The sequence below is a fragment of the Drosophila subobscura genome, chromosome E (genome assembly GCF_008121235.1).
Source record: "Drosophila subobscura isolate 14011-0131.10 chromosome E, UCBerk_Dsub_1.0, whole genome shotgun sequence".
Classification (NCBI taxonomy): Eukaryota; Metazoa; Arthropoda; class Insecta; order Diptera; family Drosophilidae; genus Drosophila; species Drosophila subobscura.
This window is the reverse complement of record NC_048531.1, coordinates 19,304,934-19,326,290: the sequence shown is the minus strand read 5'-3', so window position 1 is coordinate 19,326,290 and position 21,357 is coordinate 19,304,934. Positions and strand designations below refer to the sequence as shown.

General features: G+C 48.1%; 1 protein-coding gene across 2 annotated transcripts in view; it reads right to left on the bottom strand.

Moving 5' to 3' along the window:
- The window catches only part of LOC117892546 (putative polypeptide N-acetylgalactosaminyltransferase 9), a 59,705-nt gene that overhangs the window by 23,654 nt on the left and 14,694 nt on the right, over window positions 1-21,357 (bottom strand). For both annotated transcript variants that reach the window (XM_034798855.1, XM_034798856.1), the window contains exons 2-6: window positions 19,621-19,680; window positions 8,913-9,769; window positions 2,923-3,291; window positions 2,699-2,863; window positions 1,535-1,728 (exon numbers count right to left, since the gene is read on the bottom strand). In XM_034798855.1, the coding sequence (XP_034654746.1) occupies window positions 1,535-1,728; window positions 2,699-2,863; window positions 2,923-3,291; window positions 8,913-9,342 (1,158 nt within the window). In that variant the 5' untranslated portion in view covers window positions 9,343-9,769; window positions 19,621-19,680. The remainder of the gene's footprint in view (window positions 1-1,534; window positions 1,729-2,698; window positions 2,864-2,922; window positions 3,292-8,912; window positions 9,770-19,620; window positions 19,681-21,357) is intronic.

Here is a 21,357-nt window from a genome sequence, read left to right as displayed (position 1 = left end):
CTCCTTGCTCCATGCTCCATGCTCCATTTCTGCTGATCTCCATTTCCGTTTGTAATTTGTGGCCTTTATGCCTCTGGGCGTATGCGTAATATCGCTTACATTCGAGCCAATTCACTCCATTCGCCATTCGCCATTCGCCGAGTCAGACACAGAAACAGAGACAGAGAGAGCGAGAGAAAACGTTGTAATTATGAACTTTTAATTAAAATGTTAAGCAAATTGAAAAAAGGCATCCTGGAGAAGAGCCTGGAGTCTGTCTGTCTGTCCGTCCGTTTGTCTGCAATTCTCGCATGTATTTCAGCTGCACGGAAAAGGAGGTGTCGAAGTCACGGATGCGGAGAGAGGAGGCGGCTGCTGCTACGTGAAAAGTGGAAAATGGCTTGGCTGAGCCGCTCCCAGTCAAGGAGGATTTTCCCTTCATTCAGATGGAGGGAAACACGAACGGGCAGCAGCTGTCAGCGACTGAAAACCCATCGACAGTTTCGAATGTCCATTTGTGGAGCACTTTGTCCGTCTCCCACCTCCACTCTGTCTGCTGTGTGTGTGTCTGTGTGTGTGCTGGAGTATCTAATTGCGTGTCAGAGTATGGGTAAGTGTGTGTACGTGGCTCGCACAGGCGGCCATAAACTGCCAAAGCCATTTCTTTCAGCCTCATGGAAAGTTATGGCATCAGCAACGGGATGGGATGGGGAACTGGGCAATCCGCTGGGACCGGCATAGTGCGTGTTAAAGGCTCTCACACAAGTTAATCAATAAATTCCAACTAATATTAGCAGGAGTTTACTGCTTCTGACACACTTTCCTTCTGCATTCTGTTTAATAATGGAAGCAGGATTTATGGTACTCGCTCCGCCACAGCATTATCTGTTTATGTTTCGTACAACTTTTCCTTTTGCCTCAAACTATTTGGGAAATAGTTCAACTTTTTTATTGGCTCTGCTGGGGGAAACTCTCGAGACATTCTTCCTAGATAAACAACCCATAAAATGCTGCCAACTTTCACTTTTCCTCAACGCAAATTTATCTCAAGTTCTTGCTGAGTGTGCACCGCTGCAGATGAGGCAGCGCGAGATGACTCTTAGTTCTAATGGCTCATATCGCGAACGACACTTTTGTGGCCTGCACGTGTGAATGGTTGTTTCCGTTTCCGTGTCTGCGTCCGTGTCCGTGTCCGTCGCACTCTCTGTGGGAGTGGGTGTGAGTGCATTCTCGGGGGCAGGGACCTCCCTTTTTACGGCAAACATTCCGTTTTTGTAGTCACGTTCAAGCGCTTTAAGCGGCTTCATGGTTTTGGCATTCCGAGTGGGAAACGGAGCGGCGGGAATAACCCCATTTGGCAAACGTTTCGAGGGGATACGTTTACGCACAATGGCAAAACCATGGGAGAACCATGGCAACCATAGGGGAAAAGCAAACATAACTCAAACCCCAAAAGAACACGCCATGCCGTGTGTGTGTTTAGGCCAGCGCCAGCAGCAATGCATGCTGGCATTGGGGAGGATGCAATAATATTCAAAATTGAAAATCTACTCACATTGTGGCGCTTCTTCTCGCGCTCGGGCACTGCGTGCCAGCTGAACTGCAAACTCCAATCAAAGCCGCCCACATTGACGCCGCTGGAGTCGCGGTAGTGATACTCCAAGGTATCATCGTTGATGACATCGATGACCGGACAGACGACGGTGGTGGAGTTCCGTGCGATGCGATCCAGCAGCGGTTCCAGCCAGCCTGTGCAAACAGAAGAGAATGAAACACGAATTGAAATTGCGAAAATACAACAACTACGACGACGACTCTGCGCTTAATTGCTTTTCCGGGCCGCGGCAATCGCACAGACCCAACCCCAAACCCATCATCTCATCCCATACATCTCCGCTCATTCATCCATCCATCATTCGCCTCATGAAAAGAGGAGAAATTGCTTCGCTTTTCGCTCTCGGCTTACGGCTTACGGTTTTGTTTTTGACAACCAATTGCCAGCTTTTGTTGCAACTTTCTTAATACACTAAATTGATTGCCTTTTGTTACTTTTGTTCTCTACTTGGCAGTCATTGAGCTTATCGAGTGGTGGGGCACGACGCGGAAGAGTCTCAGCGAGGATAATGCCGCGGCTCAAGTGATTTACTCGACGCTGAGTGGCGCGGCCTCTTGTTTTATTGGCATCATTTTCGGCCCAACGGATTTCGTTTGATGGCCATCAAAAATGCTACAAACAGAACGTCAGACCGACTGGACCATAAACCAGCAAAGAGACTCCGCACCCAGGAGGATTCTCGCATGGCCAAATGGCCTTGTAGAACAGCAATGAAATTTTCTGCATTTAAATTGGATTAAATTTTACTTTTGTGCCTTCTTGGCTGCCGCATATATTTAAATATTTATGTTGGCCTGCATTTTGGCCTGGCTCCTCAATTAAGAGCACATTTGAGGGGCCAATTACCATGCTGGCAGTTCGTGACACTCAATCATCGATGGATTCAATGGAGAAAGGACACGAAAGAGAGAGAGTGAGGCTCTCTGTCAATCATTTAACGTTACCGAATAATTGATATTTATGAAAATTCAATTATGAAATGTCGCAAAGAGGAATGCCAAATGGCTTTCAAGCCGTAGAAGATCTCCCAAAATTATGCCACAGCTACAGAGTCACTCTTGGGCTGCCTACTTTTGGGCATCCCCGTTTTATACCATCTCTCACCTTCGGTGCACTCGCAATGGGAGTCCAAATAGGTCAAAACTGGCGACTTGGCATACGAGGCGCCCAGCAGGCGCGCACGTATGAGACCCTCGCGCTTCTGCCCCCTGACAATCTGCACCTTGGGATAGGCGGCAAAGTAGTCCTCCAGTTGCTTCTTCAGATGAGCTGCAAAGGGGAGTAAGTTTTAGTCCATTGATACAGAGTCAAGCTGCAGCTATACTCACGCATGTTGCTGTAGTCATCCACGAGGATAATCTTGCCAATGAGATGTTCCGGGGATCTGTCCAGCACGGAGTGCACTGTGCGCAGCAGCACGGTCCACGCCTCGTTGTGGAAGCAGATGATGATGTCTGTCGCTGGCAGATTGCTGAGATATCGGGCCGTGTCCTTGCACCAGGCGTCCCGGGGATCCGGCAGTGTGCGGTGCACCGATATCAGATCGGAGACATACTGATTGAAGGCGTTGTTCGTCCAGCCATCGTCCACGGCCTTCTTCATCTCAGCGGACATCACGCTGGGCAGGGTGACGGGCTTGCCCATTTCCCCCAAACTTTCCTCAAAGTTTGCAGGCGGATCTATCACCTGTCTCGTATCTGCAACGAGCGAGAGAGAGCGAGGGAGAGTGGAGGAGTCGTTAGAAATATGTTTGCTTTTACTGTCTGATTTGATTTGCCTTGAAATTGCAGGTGAAGGTACGATGAGCACCAGAGAAATATGAGCTCGGAGAGGAACCCTGTTGTGCGTGAAATTTATGGCAAAATAAACTCACACAGATGCACACCCTGCCCACACAGAGACCAGCATTCCCTTCCTGTTGAGATAAATCGCAGTGCATTTCACATAAAAAGTTGCCATCATCAGGAGCTACTCCGGCTTTGGGGGTCCTTCACATGGCTATGAAAAATCGCTTGCCTCTGCAACTTTTTCTCATGTGTGTCCAACCCCCAACTACTACTCCCGTCTGTGTCATCTGTGTCTGTGTGTGGGTCCTTGCTGTGCATTTTATTATTGTGTTATTTGCATTTGCATGGAAATATGAAATATTCTCCTGTTCTCAGTCATCGCCTCCTCCTTACTGGCTTTGAACTCCTCGGAGCACATCCTGCTCGTGCACTGCTGCTGCTGCTGGTGCTTTTTATGCGATTTGTCAGCCACAAGTGACACTTATTGGCCATCGCCTGAATGCCTGTCTGTGCGCCTTTCACTATCCTCTATCCTCTATCCTCGGGTTCCCTTTGGGTTCCCTGCTAATGGATTTTCAGGTACACAGCGCAGAGAGCCTGCTTAAAGGGCTTACCAATTTAATTAAACTGGATTTCCATAAGCTGTGGGTTTGCCCTCAACAGATTTAACAGGGAACGAAATCGATTTCAGTGGAACTAAAAGGAATCTTTTGGGATCTAGTTCCCTGCTTTTCGTAATCCAATTATAGCCAGATGTGAGTGTTCCCACATTCCGTTTTCTATCATAATCATAGTCAGAACCTGTTCAATTAAAACTCACTAAAAACAGAACTCAGTTGGCTGCCATTAAGGCAACTTTTGCTTCGATCAACTGTTTTCTTTTTCTGTGCACAAAACTCTTCTTTATGCGCCAATCGGGGAACATATTTCTGGCATCGACCATCCCAGCCATGGCTGGGTGGATGGGGAAGCAGCGATGCAAGAACATTTCAATTACCACAATCATTTCAATTTCAATAAGCGTAAAAAGCTAGCTCTGGCGAAAATAAAAAGCCATAAAATGCTGCAAATGAGCAGGCCGGGAGGGGGATAGGAGAGGAGCTAGAGGATGGGACTTGGGTATATCAACCGCATTATGGTAGTCCAGCGAGAGCGCGGCGCACAGGCATAGGCGAGAGAGCTGGCCAATCAGCCGGCAATAAATTTGTACGCACAAAAACGGAAAATAAAAGAGCGAAAAAAACCCATTAAATCGGCGACTCGAAGGGGAAGGAGCGGTGCGGGGGCGGGCTGGTTTTCACTCATAAATTCTATGATTTGTCGCCCGTTGCCGTGGAAACAACTTCATTGCGGAATATTCACGGCTCCAGCCACAGAATGCGAAGCATCCTTAGGTCTGGGAGGGAGCCTCCTCCCCCCTCTCAGTCTTTATAATGAACTTTTTTGTTGCTTTTGTGGTTTCGCATGCTGCTGGGCGGCTCGGCTCGCACACGCATTACCATCAGCATGAACATAAAAAACAATAAACAATAAAAGAGAAAAGGGAATAAAGAATATGGTCTGTGGCCCGTAACTGGATTTTATGTCTTTTATTGATTCACTGTTCTCATATTTATGGGCCACTGGCGATATTATTAATGAAATGCCACGCACCCAGCAGCGGGTGGGCGCCTCCCTGCAGGAGTCCCTAAACCAATTAGGGCCACGCCCACGCGCAGGCATAGGTGGGGCCAAAGGTTACACACGGTTAACAGAAACAGCAACAGCAACAGAATCCATTCCATTCTCGTTCTTCTTAGACCGAAGATGTTTTCCATTAAAATTCAATATTTGCTCCCACCCAAAAACAGGCTAGCGCTGCCTTGGTCTGCATTTCGATTAACCGTGCAGATTTCCAATGACATTTCGCCCCATCATGTGTGTGTGTGTGTGTGTGTGTGTGGCACAGCGTTGTGTGTATGCCTCACCATGCGCAGACAATGGTGAGATGGAGGATGGAGGCAGTATGGGGAGAGCGAACAAGCAAAGACAATCGCAGCGCAGAGAAGCGCTCAAGGGACACGCCTGAGCGTGACAGGAAGCTATAAATGTTTGGCTATTGACAGGCAAGGAGAGCAGCAGTGGGAGGAGCAGCAGTGGGAGGAGCAGCAGTGGGGCAGCAGCAGCAGGTGGAAGGTGAAAACGGAAGGTGGATAGGAGCGGTGGCTGTGGCTGCCACATGACAAATGACTTTGCCTGTCGCTCCCTCTCGCTCTCCCTCTCTCCCGCGCTTCCTTCGCGTTCATGTTTCATCATGTTTGTCGCATAACTGTAACATAATATGCCAAAGTACCGTTATTTCGCACAACGAATGAGGTTAGGGCGAGTCACGTGTGAACTCCCTACGCAGCGGGGGCCTTTGGGGCTGCCTTTGGCAAAGGAAATGCCAATAGACATGCGAGCAAAAAGGAAAATCACTCATTCCCTGGGATTAGCATTGATTAAAAAACACAGGAAAAGCCCAATGGAAAAAGGAAACAAGAAGCGAGAGGACAGAGGACAAAAGAGAATGAACAGCACGTGAGGGACAGGGACGGGGACGGCGACGGGGCAGGGCAAATCAATCTGCTTTTGTGCCGTGCTTGTGGCATGCAGCACAAAAGGGGGGAGACCATCGGTGGGCGTGTCTATGACGTTGCCTTGAATATGGTATAAAATCATTATTGCTGCTAAATTGTAAAAACAAGAATTATGCATATGGCAGCAGATCCCCCACAAGGGGGGCGAAGAGGGAGGCAGACTAGGGGCAGGGGCAAAAAAAAGGTATCCCAGGCAGTAGGGCCAACGATCAAGATAACATGGCCAGCAGGCAGGTTTGCTGGTGGGACGGGTTGGCCAGTCGAGGAGGAGGAGAGCAGAGTGGAGAGTGTAGTTGGAGCCTAAGGAACTCGATGCGAACGCGCGATAAACGTCGTGTTGGTACCACGACGCTCTCGCGCGTCTCGTTGTTGCATCTTTTGGTGCTGGTGCTGGTGGTACTGGTGCTGGTGGTGGTAACGCGCCCCCAAGGCCAAAGCCAATAAGTACAACAACACTAATTACCAGCTACGAACAACGTGGACCCAGCCAGACCCACATGGCACAACAGTCAGGGGCACAGGCACACATCGAAGACTAGAGGAGCGAAGGAGCCAGCCACAGTGGTCGCCCTGGCACCCCATCGAGTAGACCCTAAACCGCGAGTATTGCTCAAAGTCATAGTCTTGGATTTGGATTTAGGATGTGCCATAAAAAATATAGAAGAATTCTCCATGCAAAATTTCCACGCGAAAAATAAACTCTTGTCTAGCAAAAGTAATTTGCAGCACAAAGGAAACTCCAAATGGAAAAACACAGTTTCTATGGGTGAATTTTATAGTTTTGTTTAGCCCCCGAACCACTGTTAAAGTTCGATGTGTGGATCCTCCCTGGGCGAGTGTTGGTAAACGTTTGTTGGCTTGCACACAATTTTGACGCCATGGGGCAGCTGCTGCTCGAGCAAAAAAGGATCCAACTTGTAGCTTTGCCACCTCAACGATGATTATGATGATGTTTGGGGCAGCAGGAAGGAGGGAGGGAGGGCAGTAGGCAGTAGGCAGTGGATGGGGCCGCAGAGAGCGAGCGAGAGATGCAAACATGATATGCGAAATTGCAAATACGTGCATTGTCCCTCCCGCCACTCCCGCCACTGTCCCTGGGGACGGGACGGAGAAACTTGGATGTAGATCTTGCGCTATCCCCACTCCCATCCCATGTCCCCTTCCAGTGCCTGCCGACTGATGGTCAGTCGACCACATGCTGATGCAATCTTAAATGCTTGTTCCACATGCGAGGGCCAATAGATGGCGGATGGAGCGGGAGGGCGTGCACACACATACAGGAAGCTAAGAGCGAGCTCTATCTATTCTTCCATTCCTCCTCCTCCTCCTCCTATCCTCCTTCTTGTCGCTCTTCTTCCCCGGCTCGAGTCACGCCTGGTTGGACCCCAGACGGGCTTCATTGATTTGCCTGGGCAGAGAGCCGAGCGACCAGTCAAGTGTCCATTGAGTAAAAATCCATCCCATGGCCAGGAACCATGGCTCCAGCTCTGTATCTGTCTGTCTCTGTCGCTGCCACATCTGCCACCTCCATTCTCCACTTGCTGCTGCTGCCGCTGCTCCCTCTCTAAGTCTTTCTTGACTTGATTAGTAAGTAATACTAACGTACCCCTTAAAAGCGTAGACTTTGCACTCTCACGCAGATCAAGTTTCACTTGTTTATAGCTTGGTTTTGGGTTGAGCATTATCTATAGAATATAGAACCCAAAGTTCCTAAAGTTCTTTCCCCAAAGGGTATCTCTCAGTCGCTTCTGACAGCCTCATTAGTCGGTGTGTCCTCCCCGCCCAAAAGTTGAATGCGAGAATGCCTGTCTGTCTGTCTATATCTTTCTATCCCTGCAGTGCACTTCCCCCTCAGCACTACCTCCCCTCCCTCCCCTGAGCATTCTCCTGACATTGAAAATGTTGTTTGGCAGCAATTCCAAGTTGTTAAGTGCTCGGGCTGTTGGTGCTGTTGTTGCTGTTGTTGCTGTTGTTGCAGTTGCAAATGTTGCTGCAGCGTTCGAGTTGTTCGGGTTGTTAGTATTTGCCGCTGGCATCTTCGACATTGTTGTAAAACTTGTTAGAAATTTTCTTGAAGGCACAAAGGCGGTGGCGGCCACCAGAGAAAAACGAGGAAGTGTGACAGCAGCAGCAAGTTTTTCTGTCCGAGGGGGGTTCCCCTCATACCCATATGCATGTGCCATTATCCTCCATTTGGATGGTATCAGGTTCGGTTTCGGTTTCGGGTTCTTCGGCCAGCTGCTGCTGCTGCTGCTGCTGCTGGTGACCCAAAATGCATTCGCCCCAGAAGGATGTGTGTGTGCAACGGGGGCATGTGCATTGAATTGATGGGAATTAGTTGCGAGCGATTGCGTGGAAATGAAGTGCAAAGCGTCCAGGGACAAAAGCAAGAAAGAGATTTCCCAGCAACGATAAACAGGAGGAGCAAGAACCAGTGCGGAGCGGTGCGGTGTGGGTGTGCTTCCATTTGTGCGGATTCCGGAATGGAAATAAATGTGCAACTGATTTCAATTGTTCAATAAATGCTTATTGTTCGGCGCACAGCGAGCAACAAAAGGAACGCGCCAAGGAGCGAGGCAAAAAAGGATGTTCAATCGCTGGGAAAATGAGAAAGTAATCTTGGGGAAACTGCCAGCCAGCAAAAGAAACGGAAACAGAACGAAAGGAAGCGGGAAAACTTTTCCCATAGAGAGAACTAATTTGCAGAGAAAAGAATTGATTAGTTTTATTCGATGGAAAAGGGATTGGCTGGCTGACTGGCAGTGGGACTTCTTCCAATTAGCTCTAATCTCGTGACCCTTTTATGGAGATTGGGCCAAAGAGATTTTACGCTTTTCAAGCCCAGGGGAAGCTCTTGCCTCAAATCAGTTTAATTGTAAATGGAAAACAAAAGAGAAAGGGAAAAGCGCTCACCGTCTTGTGCCTTTGGTTTGAGTGGAATGGCAGCCTTCTTCCGGGGCTTCTTCTCCGAGGACAGGGACAGGCGGCCGAAATCGTTTGGCCTGGCCTTGGCAGCGGTGGGCGGTATGTCCGCCTCATCCAGTTCGTTGCGTAGCCCTCCGCCTCCTCCTGCTCCTCCGCCTGCATTGATGACATTGCCATTGAGACCGATGTCCTCGTTGAGTGGATCCGCAGGCTCAACGTTCCTCAGGGGCAAGGCAATGGGATCCCCAAGCGGAACGGCGCCACCGCCTGCGGCACTGCCCGAGGCGCCGCCCTCCTGTGCGGCACGGCGCCTCGTGTCATCCGTGTAGACGAGGAAGGCGATGCAGAACCAGATGGCCAGAAGGAAGGCCACCAGCTTCACGATTGTCGTGGAGCGACGACGCCAAATGAAGGCCATCTTTGGATTTGGCTTTGTTTTTGTGCTGTTTGCTGTGTTTGCTGAGCTTGAGCCTGATTTTGGCCAGAAAAGGAGCTGCTGGCGGATACACTAAATCTCTCGCAGCCCCCGTTGAGGTCGCTCTGATCTCTGAGGTGCTTTGTGCGTGGCTTTCACTTGGTTACGAGTCGCACATGGCGTATACGCAACATTAATCAATGCCCAGCAATGATTGATGCTGTTCGATGTTTGTTTTGAGGATATGTCTTGGATACTCCAGTTCCCTCCTTGACTCTGATATGTTGTCTCTCCTCTCCTGCTCTCGTGGAAGATATCAAAATATAAATTTCCGTTTGCAGTCTGCTCCCGAATCAGTCTGATTTCTGGTGGATATGTGTGCACAATCGTCAAAGTTGTGGGAAGAACTGCGGCTCCTGTGTGTCCTTAGCTGTGGAAGAGATGCACAAAGAGAGGGAAAATAAGTTGCAGAAGAACAGAGGAAGAACTGCAATTAATTTGAGGCATTAAGCCATTAAATTGAAACGCAAATCAAATAATTGAGCCATTAAGAATAATATTGATTTTAGATCTCTGTTGTTGCCACCTGCCGCATGCCGCATGCCGCTGCATCATCTGTAATTAAGCTTGGAGGAAGCGCTTTGCCATCTCCTCGGCAATCTCCGGCAAAGGCAAAGGCAGAGGCAACAACAAACATAAAGCGACAGGCAACATGCAACTAATGTCAATATTATATAATTGCAGCAAAAACCGCATCAGAACTTTGTACTCTCCAATGCCTAGAGATACTCTCCACCTGCCCCCGTGTACCCCCTCTTCCCCTGTAACCACTTGAGTGGCTGCCAGGTAAATGACATGGACACGCCACTTGGCTCTGGCTCTGGGCTCTGGCTCTGCCTTTGGCCCCCAAGTGGAACAGCGAAGAGAGAGGCGAGACCATAAACCATACCAGAACCCCTGATCCCAAGGCAGAAGTGGAGTTGCGTGTCTAGCAGATGGAGTGTGCGGGGCAGCAGGCGGGGGCTGGGGCTGGGGCTGGCAGAAACAAGAAACTGTGCGGTTTGCCCTGCTCCTCCCTGCAGCGGGCTAACCGTAGTTGAATACCCTTCGATGCTAATCCAATTAGCGGCCCGGACTGTCCACCGCCCAGAGTTGGGTTCACTTCGTGTGGTTCGCGGTTCCTTCTGTGGTTCGTAGGAGCCATAATCCTGGGAAAGTCTAGCATTTCCCGCAGAGATTACATTTCATTTAAAGCATTTCTTGAGCCCAGCCCAAGCCAACACACAATCTTCCATCATAAATCAAAGAACTTGCCGGAGAGAAGCAAAAAAAAAAGGTTCTTCCTTCAAATTCACTTTTAAATTCGCGACTCCCCCTGATTTGGCTCTTAGCGCAGGAATTCCCCTTGAAGGCAACTCAATTTGCATTAATACGAGTGCTCCTCGGGCGGAGTTTCCTTCTCCAGTCTATTAGGGGGAACATGAAAACTAATAAACATGGCACATGGAATAGCCCCGATGGCCGGAGTGCCCCAGAGGGCACTTCTCCTCACCCGTAATTGGGTGCACATGCAGGCCGAGAGCTGGCCCCCAGGGCCAATCCAACTCCGGACTTATCAATTAGATGGGGCAGCAAGGGCTACGGCTACCCGCCGGGTATTGTCTATGCCCAAAGTTACTCTCTGTGCACGCTGGGGAGGAATCTCTTCGTGGCACTCTGATGAGAGTTCTACTCGCCATCCCCTTGCAGGCACCCCCTGGCCTGCTGCACCGCCTCCTTCCGCCCTTTGGGGGCCAACTATGTGAATACAATAAATACAAGTTAATTACTTCGTGCGCCTTTTGTTATGGCTCGTTGGGTCCAAGTGCCATGCCCAGCGCCCCGACCCCGCGCTGGTGGAGCTATTTCCGCTGCATGCGTTTATAAATTGAATACAAGAGCGAAAGACAAAAGACAAAGGAGAGAGGAGAGAGGAGAGAGAGATATAAAGTGAGAGAGGGCAATGGGAGTCGCAGTAAACACCCATTCCCCCCTCAACTCACACACATGTCATGTCCTCAGTCAGCTGTAAAAACAGCAACTCACATAACTAAAGTTTGCCCCGGCAAAATAGAGCAATTATGGGGCGACAGAGAGGTGTACACACTGTACACTGGCAGCGGGAGTGGAAGTGGAAGTGGCAGAGAGTGTGGTTAGGAGCGGGGAAGTGGGGTGTTCCCTCCCACCAAATGTTGACAATCTCAATTACGGTTTACGGACCGCACTGACAACAGCCATAGGAGCCACGCAGAGCCATTGCCACTACGATAATTGCCAAACAATTTTCATGTGCCTTTTTTTTGGGGTGTTCTATCGTTTATTTTTATGGATATTTATGGATCGGATGAACTCTAATCAAAGAGCACGCACAGGGCAGCACAATTGTTTATCAATTGCCAAAAAGAAAGGCACAGAGACACAACAAATGGAACCCTATCGATGCGTACGAGTGGCAGAAACCGAACAAAAGTATTACGGAATATTCTCTATTCACTCTCACCATCAACTACGAGTATTTCTGCATACACTTTTAATACATAGTAATACATCTGCGGGGGTACATTGAGATATCTCCTGTAATTAATTGATTGATTGCAATGCAATGACATTTATGAACCCCTCTACTCACCCCCCAAGAGCGCACACTCTCCCACTCCCAGCTGTGTCTCCCCCTCAGAGACTCTTGGTTTTGTTTGTGCAGCATTTAAATTCGTATATTCATTAAAACTGCGCTTCTGTTGGCATTGGTTTGACTGCGGTGCACGCGGCGTATGCTCAATGTTTGCTTTTTATGCGTTTGCTTTCATGGGTGTGGGTTTGCGGGTGCACTGCCATATGCTACTTTTGGCCATGCGGCCACGGATATCATAATATTTAATGGTTAGGGGGATCTGTTTGCCTCTCTAAATTGGCATTTAATGTCGCGCGTTTATTCGAGGATATTCCAAATATTCCTGGAAATGGCTGCAGCACAGAGATAAGGGGCATCATGGGCAGAACTATGCGACTGGCGCAAGACTCTCTAACAAAATGTACCTCAAGGCAAAGATAACGGCGGCACGGTGCAAAAACCTTTAACAAACTTTGATTAGCACCGAAATGAGATTTATCTCCAGCGGAAAACCAATTAAAAGATAGTTCTTCGTAAGTGACATTCCCGAAAATAACTTCCAGCCATATGCTGCTCCATTTGCAGCATATTTGAAACATATTTTGGTTTGGGGTTTAGGGTTTTCCCTGCTGCTGCTGCTGCTGCTGCTGCTGTTATCGCCGATTGGCAGCAGCCCCTGTCTGGGAATGCTTCCAAATTGGTATTTTACATTTTTGAGTGTCTCGCTTAATGAGTTGCGGTTTAGTTTTGTGGCCTCCCCCCGTCAAAAAGCATTCCCTACTCTGTACAGATAATGCACAGATGGCAGTTTGGTTTGTGTGTGTAGTTTGCGAGCGATAAAAACAAACAACAACAGTCTGAAAACGAAATTACAGGAGAAACAGCAACAGCAACAGAAACAGAGCAAAGAGCGACTCGGAGATGGGTGTTGGTGATAAGTGGTTGCCATTGTTACGATGACAGCCAGACCCGCCCGAGGGGCTACTTGTCTTGACTGCCATTCTCTCTCTGTCTCTCCCTCTCCTCATTACCTGCTCATTCGCATGGGTTTTGTGGGCCGTGTAGCGTCTTATCGCCTGGCTAATTGACTGATAAGCGGGCAGTCAGTCGAGCAATTTGTGCGTCTAGCTAGTGGTTCCTTTCCTTTCCCTTCCAGATAAGATACAATTAAATTGAATAACAAGTCGGAATCAGTGGGGAGACTTCCTTCTTGGAAATTGCCTTCACGTTCGTGGCTATCTCTGGCTCTGGGGTCTCTGGGTCTTGTGTCTCCATTAATCAGCGCCATAATTGCCAAGAAAATTCGACCCACACTTGACGAAACACGAAAGAGCTTCGAGGGAAACCGCGTGCAATCCCAAACTCAAAGGAAAAGCAGCGAAAAGCCACCTCAAATTACGCATAACAAAGTCCTGGAATTTTTGCGCATTTCCAACGAAAGGAGCAGAAGGGAAAACTTTATTGTCGCGGCTTCCTTTCCTTTCATGGAGCCACTTTCTGAATACTTTTCCTTGGCGATCATTTGTCATTTTCGTATGCAAAAAGTTTACGGATGGCGAAAGGGAAGCTGGCGGAGGGGAGGATGTGCATTTTCGCACAGTTTATAATCATTATTATTTATGCAGACTTAATCCACAGTTATTAAAACGAAGGCACAGGCAGAACCAGCAGAGGAGAGGAGGGTGGAGGGGGGAGGGCGGAGTCCCCGTTTAATATTCATTTTCCGGCAAAATGGAAAAGTTTTTCAGCCGCTAATGAGTTCTGTGCTCTGCTAATGAAGTTCTTCTGCTCTGCTCGGAACTTTTGTTCATCATTTTTTGGGGGGTAGCCGAAAGTCTTCGCCACGGGTCAAGACATCCAGTCACGGAAGAGCGTCCCTCACACAGATGCCACCTGGGAACGTAAGGAACCCAGAGACTCCTCCAAGGAGCACAGCCAGAACTGAGAGATGGATGCCACTGAAACTGCCACTGCCACTGCCACAGCCAAAGCCACTGCCAAAGCCACTGCCAAAGTCACTGCCACTGCTGCAGCCACTGATGATGATGCCACTGCACACGGGGGCTGCGCTTTGGTTCGTGGAAAGAAAGTTGCCACGGAGATTGGGGAGGAGAAAATTTAATCAAAATATTTGCACATCCGCCAACGGCAGTAGCCAAAAGACAGCAGGGGGAGAAGAGAGAGAAGTTGCCAAGGCGACTAGAATTACCAGTCTAAGAAACAGAACAGACCGAAGCACGCCAGAGGTTAGAGAACGGAGAGGAGTGGAGAGTGGATTGGAGGTGGAGGTGGAGTGCAACGAAGTGGAGGGAAAAGACAGACAGACAGACGCACAGACAGGTCTTCCTCTGTAGGTACTACAGTGCGAATCGTGGCATTGCCGCAAATGGGAAACCTTAATTCATTTTAATTTCATTTCATTTTCGATTTCGGTGTTTGTTTTTGAGCGACAGAAAATCAAAGAGAAAATTGCAGACGCTGCTCGAAGCTAAAAAATGATTCGAAAAGTTCAAGAAGTTCTCCCCAAAGTTGTCTCTACAGTCACTGCCACATTTCTATGTGCATTCACAGGCACAGTCGCAGCTCTCTCCCTCCCTCCTTCACAGCCAGTGCTCACTGTACTTGGCTCACTCTGACTCTGAATGGATGGCGATGGCTGGCTGGCAGAGACTCCTTTTGGGCATTTGGTTCATGTCACGGCGAAACCAGTCAAACCTCATTTGCGATGGCGCGACTTCATCTTCAGCCTCATCTTCAGCCTCATCCTCATCCTCGGGTGCATCACGAGAGCAGGCAGCAGGCAGGCAGGCAACATACGGCATGCGGCATGCTGCATGCAGCGACTGGCAGCAGCAGCATCGATGGGATGTTGTCTTTGACAATTATTTACCGTTGGCGCTTAACTGTTAATTTGCCATCCAGTCCGAACCAGTCCACGTACCAAGACCAGTTTCCCAGCGGATCCCAGGCAGGCAGGCAGCCTGCATCATCATCTGCACGGCATCTGCCTGCCCCAACTCTGAGGCAGCGAGCGACCGACAATTGGAAGCATGCCACGCATTTTTTATGGCTTTCAATTTGACAAAAAGCCGGGCAGCGGCAGCGGCAGCGGCAGAAATGATTTTCTCTGCCTCTTTGCCAGCAACGAAGCAAGAGGAAAATGTAATTAAATGACTTTTCCAGGCATAACTTTCTGGTGGGAAAACAGGATCTGCAGGAGCCACAGCAGATGACAGCTGGGGTAATTAGAATGGAATGGAAAGCCATCAGTTCAGACATCAGACATCAGCCATCAGCCATCATTCGGTTGAATGAACCGAGTCCCATGCCATGCGATCATTAAGACTCTGCCATCCATCCACTAAGGCCAAACAAAATCCAAATCAAATCAAATCTGTAGTCTATTTGGCCTTCTTTTTGTTGCCTATTTCGTTATTTGCTCTCTTGAGATGATAATCTATGATGACTGGCGGCAGCCACAAATCGTTTCCTTTGTGGCCGACAAACTTGTCAAAAACTTGGCCAAGATTTTGTGCTGGCTAATTCACTCCGCAAACTGTCCCAAGAAACTGGCCAAACTCGTTGGGCCCAGCCCAAAAAGCAAACAAAAACACAGCAGCAGAAAATCACCACACAAAAAATGCCAGATGAAACGTAATCTAAATGCCCCAGAGAGATTCTGCTTCCTCTTTGCTTCTGCCCTCTCTCTGCTTTCCCTCTTCCTCCATCCCTCTCTTTGCTGACCTTGCACTTGGCTTTTATTTTGGGCCAACGTATGGAAACAAGGTCACGTCTCTGGCCGCTGTCTAATGCAAAGCGGAGGAGCCGCAAACTAATTTGAGGGTCAAACGAGTTTCGAGAGACCGAAAAGAAATACTCCCAAAGGTCTGGTGGGGTGAAAATCGAAACGAATAAAACTACAAATGAGCCGCTGGGAAATCAATTGTTCATTTGCATATGCATGCAGTTTTTCACCTGCTTTCCCACTCTTTTCCGACCTCAATAGTTATTTGTCTGCTGCCCCTTTTCCAGAGTCACAGAGGAGTCACAGTCACAGTCACAGTCAGGGCCATTTCCATTTCCACTGCTGTCCATTTTTCAACCTGACTGGTCGGAACCGGACCGGATTGGGTGTTCCATCGGATGGGCTTGGGGTTGGGGTTGGGATTGCAGCGGAGACCCTCCACCGACACAGACTGGAGCCTTCTTCACGATTTTTCACGTTTTATTTTGTTCGTGTATTTTCCCGCTGATTTTCGACTTTTGGGCTTTTGTTTGAGTTTCGCTGTTCCTCCTCCTCCTCCTCCTCGACGGACTGCATTGGTAAATGCATTTTCGCCGCCTTTTTCTCAATACCAGACACCAGACCCTGCCCTGCTGGCAATGTTTGGCCGTTTGCCCATCAACTTTTGTGCGGCCAAATTGAATAAGAAACTAATTTTCCACAAACTGAGCGAAACATTTTTGTTAAGGGGTTTTCTCTACTCTTTTACACACTTCAAGGGGAAAAAGGATTCGCCTTGTGGGTTATCCATTTCTGGATAAGATGCGCGGAAGTTCTGGGGTAATGGAGAACTTTGTTCCCATAAAGAAATGCAGAAGTTTGACTTGAAATTGTATCAGGAAACATCATGTCATAGCATCAGTATTTGCACCATAAAAGATACTAAATTAGTACACAGAGGTACAAGATGCGTAGATCGGTGAGCAAGATAGTACTAGCAGTAGTTAGAAGCTCCCTTGTAAATGCTAGTGAACATGGTTATTGGTTATCTTTGTCATCGGCAAACAATCGAAAGTTATTCGGAGCAAACTAATTGAAGTTCCCAGCTTATTTTGGAGTATTCTCTACACCTCTCTTGCTCGAATGACAAACCTAACCTCAGTGCCCACATGCCCCATTTTGTTATCCCTCAACAATCAGAGTGGCCACAAAACTGTTTGCGAAACTATTCTAAAAGATTTTAGCCGCACACAAAAGTTATCAGCGTTAATTCTGTTTGTTCAGGTTTAACAAAAGCAAACAAAATACGCAGAGAGAGAGAGAAAGAGAGAGAGAGGAGAGACAGACAGAGGGAGAGATGGAAAAATTAATTTATTACTTTCCATTGGTATGAAAAAAAGGAACATGTGGAGGGAAAACTGCGGCTCGTAAACAGATTTAGATTTAATCAAATGATAGAAGAGAATTGTGTGGGGCCCAGCGGCTGGATTTGGTAATGCACTCAATATATTTCAGTGTGGCAGGCAGGCAGGGCAGCTCGATTAAATATTCCAGGCAACAGAAACGGAACCGGGAACCCGGAAACAGCCGCGGCACGAAGCAGGCACAGGGCCCACAAATTCCTGGAGCCCTGAAACCGAGGGCCAAAAATGTTTTGTGCGACAGGCATGAAACATGAGAGAAATGGCAACAGATTTAGCCACATGAGGAGAGAGGGACAATCGCTTTTAGCCGTATAAACTATCATCGTTAGATTTTATATACAATTTTTCCTTTTTTCCGTTGACTTTTTTGTGTTGTTTTGTGGGTCACCCGCTGTCGGACAGGACATATTTTATTTCTCGCCCGTTTTCCGGGGCAAGATAATTCGGTTGCGCTCTGCCGGAAAATAACGGTGCGGGGAGGGCAGGGGAGGAGGGACCGGATGGAAGGCCAGAAAATATCGAAAATGTTACGCTCGAAAATTGCCTGTCAAATGACAAAAATGTTTTCATTTTCGTGTGTGCCCCGGCTCGAGCCCTTCCCCTTTTCAGCCCTGCGACGTGCTCCCATCTAATATCTAATATCTAATGGCTGTTGGTCATTTCTTTATATCAGGGCTCGGAGCATGTTCCCATTATTTGGGGGCCCTCTCAGCAGCTTAGAGCCCGCATTTGTGGGGCAGCTTGTGGTTGCGGCAGGCGTGCAAGTGGAAATATAAAATATAATTTGGAACCCTTTTTCCCACAATTTGTAAGGCTCCGTAGGCGGCCCAGAAAAAGGTCAAATGAAGGCGAAAAGCTTTGAATTGCTGTAAAAATATCACAAATGATATTCGATGGAGCTAATTTGAGAGCATTTCAAATGTGGCAGCCCCTCGATAACATACAGAAATAAGGCCTCAAGGTCTGAGTGGATTTAATTTGATTCTCTCGTTAAGGAGGAATTTTCAATTCCGATTCCCCAGTGGAGTTCGGGTGCCCTGTCGCTTGTCTGCCATTCCGTTCCGTGTCCCCGTCAGATATATTGGCAATTACAAACTGCTTAAAAGCAAATAAATCCCTGCCAGGCAATTGCATCGATGAGGCCAAAGGATAACGAACGTACGAGTGCACACCGAGAGAGGGAGATACGGATTCAGATACAGATACAGATACATTTGCCGCTCCGTTTAATGAAGGAAAAGCAGCAGCAACATTTGTGCTCGTTATCGTTGGCGGGGAACCAACCTGGACATAAAACTGTCAAAAGGTCGCCTATATAAATCGCTAAACTAAATGCCTTTCATAGTTTAATGCCACCTCGAGGGATTTGAAAGAGGTCTCAGACCCACAGCACACACAAAAAACCACACAAAGGGGGAAAACACAGAGAATGAGGATCTATGGGATGGGTTTGCAAAGGGCCAGACAACGCGTCTCTATCACTATCATCGTCCATGCTGCATGCTTCAACAGCTACCAGCCAGAGCCAACAGCCACAGCCACATCCACGCCTCCATCCTCGTGTTGTCATTAAAAGCGAATGAATTATGCAGTAGCCCAAGTGAACTACTTGCAGGACAACACAGACACGGCACAGACCTTGGCTAATACTTGCCCGTGGAAGAGTGCCAGCCAGCCCCTGCGCTGCAGTGGAGGAACCAGTTCTGTTTGGGGCAGTGGCAAGAGCGTCTTGGGACCGCTGCACTGCACTTTGTTTGTTGTTTTAATTAACTAATTAAGATTTTTCTATGTCGCATGTCGCTGCCTGGGCCGAAAGCAAGAGTAGAGTCCCCACTACGAGTCCGAGTCCGAGTCCAAGAGACCGTGGAATGTTTGCATTATTTGTTGCAGCCCAACAGTTGCTAAGGACCCAATTAACCTTTTATGGCCATTTGGCACAATAACGAGGCCAAGAGCGACGCGACAACAACGAACAAATGTCCACAAACCGAAAAAAGGAAAACAACAAAGAAATCGTCTGGCTTGAGGCAACGAAGTTTGGGATACCCTGGAAGAGGGAATTGCCATGAAGCGTGACTTTGGGGGGAATATCTTTAAACTCAAAGAAAGTTCTCTGCCTAAAGGACGGGCTCTGCCAGCGGAAATACCCTGTGAAAGGGTATCCCAAGAGGAGACAATGAAGCACAAGTAATGTCGAACGCAGCAAGCAGTTTGTTAGCCTGCAAAAGTAGCCAGTGGCCAGTGGCCGGCAGCCGGTGCGGTGCGGTGGGGGCCTCGTTCAGTGAAATTGTTGGCCATATTTGGCAGCACACACAACCAACACAAGTAACAAAAAAATAAAGAGCAGCGCACTAAGAGACAAAACAATGGAAATCATAAATTCCAACTACAAATTGACATTGAAAATTTGTTTGTTTCGTTTCGCATGCAGAGAAGGGTTAAGGGTGAAGGGTGAAGGGAAACTGCGGCAACTTTGGACTCACCTCCTCATGGATTTTTGTGTAGTCTTCTCGAATTTCCTTCCAACGAAGCGCGACCAAAAGCTGCAATGGAAAATGGAGAATGGAGTTAGTCCAAGCGATAACTTATATCAGCAGATAGCAAAGCAGATAATGGAAATAAATATAAATATAAATATAAATAATATTTTCAGGCTCTTAATTACTGCTGTAAGCGGCACAACTAATTTATGGCACTCGCTCCATATGGCTCCTCCACATTTCCGCTCGGGAAATGCCACATGGAAAACTTCCCATTTGCCGCCAAGGGCGAACTTTCTCTCATGCTGGGAATTATGGGGAATTTGGGAATTATGCAAAATATTATGCAAAAATTAAAATTATGTTTTATTCCAAATTAAAGCAAAACACCTTTGAAAAGGGGCTTCCGATTGTTAATTAAAACACTTAATGCGCTTATTAATGGTTTATTATTTAATTTTATTAAGTGTGGGAGTCTGTCCGTTCGCCTGATGCCATTGTTAATTGTTTACAAACTTTCGGACTTCTAATCAGCAAATGTGTTGGTGTTCGAAACAGATTCCTTTCCCCACTGTAGCTACCTCCAGGGGCCACCCTTAAACATTCTTTAACCCCACTTTCCACGCTAATCAACACTGATTTGCCTTCAACATTCCACAGCAGCATGATTAACATGTCGGGTTGACCAATTTGAAGCCCCTCAACCATGTTTCCCTGCCAAAGCATGCAAAAGTCTGCCAGTGACTCCTTTCCCATCACACTCTTCCCCCTGCACTTACAAGATTCCTCAACGTTCTGCAGAACCATTTTGTGGGTCGCCAACAGCAACAACATCAACAACAACAAAAAGAACAGAGAGACGCCAATCAATATGTTTTAGTGTCCCACTGGAGTCTCCGTCTCCCTGCTGGCACTTCACTGACTCCTCCTCGCTTTCTCTTGGGTTCAATTCAAACGCCCACATACTGGCATTATCGCATATTTTTCCCACTTTTGCCCTCTGGCCCCCCGCAGCAGCACGCTCCGGCGATTGGAACCGGTTGGGTGTTGGGTGTTGGCTGTTGGCCGTTGCTTGTTGGCCGGGCGATATGCAACGATACTTCAAGGCACCACGTGGACAGGTAGTGTCGAACGCACTATCAGAGACCTCCAATCGCATGACACAGCACGGGTGCTTGGCTCTCCATGTGACACCCATCTGGGGCACACATCTCTGGGGGTACTAATTGAAATGGCAACACTAATTAGCGATGCTCCCAGGTGCACAGCGACTGCAGCGGCAACGGCGACAAAGTATGCAAAACCCGATAACACACACACACGAAGAGAGATCTACTCTGAGCTACTTACAGTCCATAGAGAGACCAGAGACGAGAGACCTGAGACCACCCGGCATAGCCAGTGGCCAGTGGCCAAGCATCGATGGGAGTTCATTAAAGTAAATGCTGTGCCATAAGCTTTAAGCCGATTACCGCAGAACGATCCCTTCCCATCCCATTACCCATTTCTGGCCTAAAGGTTCCGCCAACGTTTGTTAGCCCTCAAATTAATGGCGTAAATTATTTGCTAATGATCGAAACGCTCTTGCCGATTGGTCACTCGGGAGCAGAGAGTGGACGCCCCGAGAGTGGATTACGTCATGGAGTTATCTTCGAACGATGTTCAGGCTCTGACTCTGACTCTGCCTCTGCCTTTGGTTGAGGCTAAGTTGGTTTTCATTTTGTGTGCAATTGTTCAATG